At 48.6% G+C, this 4,901-nt stretch overlaps 1 protein-coding gene across 1 annotated transcript in view; it reads right to left on the reverse strand.

The window, feature by feature from the left end:
- PCBD1 (pterin-4 alpha-carbinolamine dehydratase 1) overlaps positions 1-1,466 on the reverse strand; it is a 65,378-nt gene extending 63,912 nt beyond the window's left edge. The window contains exon 1 of the mRNA XM_009634811.1: positions 1,325-1,466. Coding sequence (XP_009633106.1) covers positions 1,325-1,466 — 142 coding nt within the window. The remainder of the gene's footprint in view (positions 1-1,324) is intronic.
- Positions 1,467-4,901: the final 3,435 nt, after the last annotated feature.

Genomic DNA, 4,901 nt, shown 5'->3' on the forward strand with positions numbered 1-4,901 from the left:
TTGGCTTTCCTGTGCTTGTTTGTGGAGCGAGCAAACCATTTCTTTGCTCCCTCTCAGGCCTTGGATGAATGATATGTCATTGGAACTGCAATTTGTGGCTTAGGTGTGTCCATGAAGGCAGCAGGGAACCAAAAATTAGGTTTCCAAAATTATTTAAAAAAAAAAAAAAATCATGGAGTAACTTAGGTTGGAAGAGCCCTGGAGCTCCTCTGGTCCAACCCCGTCTTGTTCTGAGCAGCCCAAAGCCCAACAGGAAAAATTCAACTCTGCGAATATCCAAAACGTGGAAAAAAAATCTTTGTTGTGTTAAGTCTTCTAAAGCAGTAACTGATAAAATGAGCATAGCATGGGGCAACGCCACTCAAAAAAGATAAAACATCTTGAAAAAGGAAATCCAGTGGATCACTTCCTTAGTGAATCGCTAATGTTTATTTTGAGTAGGTGTCTTTAGTAATTTTAACTTGCACAAGGATTAAAAGAATGCAAAAGACCAGCAACTGCTCTGCTATATGGTAAATAGGTGTTTTAAAAATGTGTTTTCCAATGACAAAAACACACTAAAACCATTTCATGTATACGGTCAGCATCCAAAGAATAACCGAAAGTATCTGTAGGTTGAAACCAAAGGACATGATTAGGCCCAAGCCCTAATATCCTGCCACTTAATTAAACAGATTTTTAAAAATCCAAGATTCCAGGTGACAGCTCTGAAGTTAACATCAGATTAAGTACTCTGTTAATTCTTTTTTTAACCTGGGACAGTAGAACCTTAATATTTTTGCCACAGAAAAAGGGGTACGGTTTTAACGTAGAAGCAATGTTTGCGCAATGAGAAATTGCTGCTGTGCAAATGGGGTTGGTTTGTTTTCAAATTGCTTTTTCAAATTTTCAAATTGTCTTTCAAAAAAAAAAAAGAAAAAAAGAATTTGTGAGCTTCTAGTCCTCAAGCAGCCAGAAAGGCTGATACCCGATAACAACTTTGGGGGAGAGGGTGGTGGTGGGGCAGCAAATGGGCTTATGCTCTGCACACCCTCAAATGAAGGCGATGCCTTTCCTTGAGGGTGGAGGGGGCAAGCGGCGCCATGTCGATAGGGCTGGGGGGCCCAACACCTTGGCGTGCCCCCTGGTCTGGCCTGAGCTGGCAGTTGGGCTGAGCGTGGCTTCTTGCCCTGGGATTTAGGTGGGACCAAACCAAGCCCTTCACTCCAGAAGATGAGAAAACGAGGGGATGACTTCTTTTGAGAGAGGCAAGGGGAAGAATGTGAGCTGGGCTGTGAGCAGCAGGAGTAGCGAGGAGGGAAGGACCCCCTGGTTTTCTCCATACCCCTGTCTGTCTTGTACCACACTCTGATGGTCTGTCTGACCACCTCCAGTGCCTCTAGATACCCTGTCGCAGCTTCGCTGGTGTCCGTCTCCAGGTCTGCACCCGTCTGTGTGTCTCTGCTGGTGTAGATGTAGATTTTCATGAAAGCTGGTAGGAACCGTGTGTCCTGGGGAGCCTCATTGTCTTCTCAAGCTTTGGTGGAATGGGTCAGCTAGGATTAAGGGGCCTTTGAGTGAGAAAGACCAAAGGATGTGCTGGATGTACATGTAGGAAGGAGGCAATTACAGGCAAACTCATTTTATTTCCATTGATAGATGTGATTCAAGCCTGGGGTTCTGTTGCATGTCTCCTGATTCCTTCCTTCCCTTGCAATTCGTATGGGGCATTTACACTTTCCCCCCCTCCTCTTCTCTTCCCTCTTCAGCTGTAGGAGATAGACACTTTTCTAAATACAAGGTGAGGGTTGTTTTCAGCTCGTCAAATCCTCTCTGGTGGCGCCAGGGCTCTGAGAAACCCTAAAAGACTTTGAGGCTGGCTGCATGCAGTCTCATTTCATTCGGATGCCAACCCCCGGCACTCCCTCCTCCAACAACCTTACTTCGTTGTGATGGCTTTCTAACATCTCCTTGCCCTCGGGCTCCCGCAGCAACCTCAGCACTGCTTGCTGCTGCTCACTCCAATCCCTTTCCTTCCCCCAAGTTGTCTTTGGCCCTCGTCCATCTCCCACCTTTCCTGTACCAACTCTTCTTCAACTCATGCCTTCACCTTGCTGCTCTTCAAACATCTCCGTTCCCCACACCTTCCTCTCTTAATGGCTCAGGTACCTCCACACTGGTGTTTGACCCAAGTGGGCAGTTCCCCACGGCCCAGCCCCTTTCCGGGGGAAGCAACCAGCATCTTTGTGTAACAGTAAATCTCAGGCGCTGCAGCAATGTGCTCAAATGAATGTCACACTGTTGAATACTGTTGGCTTCACTGGCCAGCATCTACCATTTGGGTTGACACGGTTAGGGCCGTAGTTGACACGGTTAGGGCCATGGTTTAGTAGTGGGATGGCAGTGTTAGGTTAGCGGTTGGGCTTGATGATCTTAAAGCTCTTTTCCAACCTAAACAATTCCATGATTTACCTTAAGTTGCGGTGGCAGGGGACAAAATCTTCCCAAAGTCTTGGAAGCAAGCAAAAACACCACCATGAATGAGCTTCCTGTGCTCTGGGTGTGAGAGTAACTCCACTGGTACACGAAAAGGATTATAAAATTTTTTTTTAACCTGCTTTTCTTCCTTCTCCCCTTCGCCGTTGCTTGGTCTTGATGTGGGAGAGCTGCTTTGCTGCAAGTGCACGTTCGTGGCTGCTGGCGTGCCCGCCACGCCGGGATGATGGAAGCATTGATCCAACTTGATGCGTGACCCTGTTCAACACAGCAATGCGCTGTGCTGTCAGCAGTAAGGTCGTCTCTAGGGCTCCCCTAAGCCAGGATCACTGCCCAGATTGAACTGGAGGCAAACCTTACAGCTTTTTCCAGGGCTCCTGCTCTCCCGGGGGTGGATTCCCAGAGTGTACAGGGACTTATTAGTGACGTGGGATCTTGAGTAGAGAAGGCTTATGCTGGGAGATTTTATCTGTTTTTATAGCTTGTGCAGGTGGGGTTTTTTTGCAATAAAAGCTGTAAACACCGAAGAAGCCAGAATGCTTCTCCCTGCTTTGTCATAACCGGCTTCTAGCTGTGAATCACCCCGGAGTAACAGCACTTGCTGCAAATACGGCAGCGGTCAAGCTCTGTTTGTAGGAGATAAGGCAGTCTCGCCTTGAACAGATTCCTTCGGGGGCGAGCAGAAGGAGCTGGGCATAGAGGAGGTGCTGTCGGGGGGACAACCAGCCCCGTAGTACACATCAGAGAATCCCTCTGTGCCAAGTCTCCTGCCGGAGACCATTTCCCGCGCTCCCGCGAAGGAGGGGGACGTTGCCTTTCAATACGGGCCGCCGGGTGCCATCTTTTTCGCTGTCTCTCCTTTAAACTGATTTTGAGCAGGAAAACGGTTCCCGCGAAGGTTACTTTAAAAGTTCTCGTCAAAATAGCGACAGCCGTGGCGCTCGGGGTTTGTGCATCGATCCCGTAACACAAACAAACAGACCCAGCTTAAATCCTGCACCAACTAGAAACCTTACACTTTTTAATTGGGAAATTGATTTTAAATCCAAGCCTCTTTAAAAATCTAATTAATTTCCTTAAAAAAAAAAAAAAAAAAAAAGGAAGAATCTTTCTCTCTGTCATGCTCCACCAGGCGAAAGAGAGGGAGGAGGAAAATAACTCTTGGCTGCGTCTCTGCGGGGCACCCTGTTGGTAACCTGGATAATACAATCTGATTTTGGCCTTGAGTCTGTTCCCTTGGATTTATCCCATTTCTTCAAGGACTGGTGATTCAGACCTGGAGGAGAATGTCTTTTTTGGTGGTAAGCTTTCTCTTTACACCCCCTCCCCCCCAGACATCAAAGACCATGGAATAGGCTTTTATCACATTACCAGGGGCTGCTTTATTTGAAAACAAGTTGTGGGCACACCGACCCGAGCCCGGGGCTCCTTTCTTCCCAGGGAGGACCCTGCTTTTGTTGGGTTAAAAGGGAGAGAGAAGGGAGGGGGGAAGGTGAAAGAAAAGCTTATCCTCTGCGAGGTGTTTCGGGGAGAGCGTGCACATGTGCGTGCCCCCTGCCCGGAACAGGCGGCTAGCTGAATTTGGAGAGGAGGGGGTGCGTGCCTATAGAACCGAGGGGGTGCCGCGATCCATCAGTAGCCACGTGCTGGATGCGAAGTCTCGGTGTGCAGCCTTTTTCCACGCTTATATTTAGGTAGGGAGGTGTTGGCGCTTAGCTGGGGCTGTGGGCTCTGCTTTGCCCATTAGGTGCCTTGAGGTTAAAGGCTGAAATGCAAACTCTCCTGTGCCAAAGTCTTTTTTTTTTTTTTTTTTTTTTTTTTTGTAAAATCTTTATGACCTAGGTTTTATAGCACTCGCTGCAAGACCGGGTTCACGAGTCTTCACTCGAGAGGCAAAAGCATCCTGGCTTTTTTGTCCGTGCTTTGGCGTAGCCGTGGCTGGCTATGAAGAAAAGGAGGGTGGGTTGCTTTGCTCTGCAGCTGGCTGAGGGTGCAAGCATGTGTGTCCCCCGCCTCTTTCTTTGCAGAGGGGTCTCTTCCCCTCCCTGGTCTGGGTGGGGCGTCCGGGTTTGTTTATAGAAACATGGTCAAGGAAAAAGTCTGTCCGCCCGGCTCGGCGGAGGGGGATGTTTTCAGCCTACTCAGTCACCCTCAAACTGTGAAGACGCGATGTATCGGCTGCATAAAATTAATTTATTTAGTTAAGGGAGGTGTTAATTAAGAGATCTCATTTATTGTGTCTCTGCAGACAGCTCTCGAGGGCCTTTTGAATTGTCAGCTCTGGTGACAGCACAAGCTAATGGTGTCACCAGTTAATAGCGGCGTGATTCATGCCGAGGGACGAAGTTGGGAGATGGTGGAAGGGCTTGAGAAAGGCGTGAAGGAGACGTGGCCGGGGCTGGCGGGGGGGGGGTTGGGGCGCCCCG

The sequence above is a fragment of the Egretta garzetta genome, unplaced genomic scaffold (assembly GCF_000687185.1).
Source record: "Egretta garzetta isolate BGI_Z169 unplaced genomic scaffold, ASM68718v1 scaffold93, whole genome shotgun sequence".
Classification (NCBI taxonomy): Eukaryota; Metazoa; Chordata; class Aves; order Pelecaniformes; family Ardeidae; genus Egretta; species Egretta garzetta.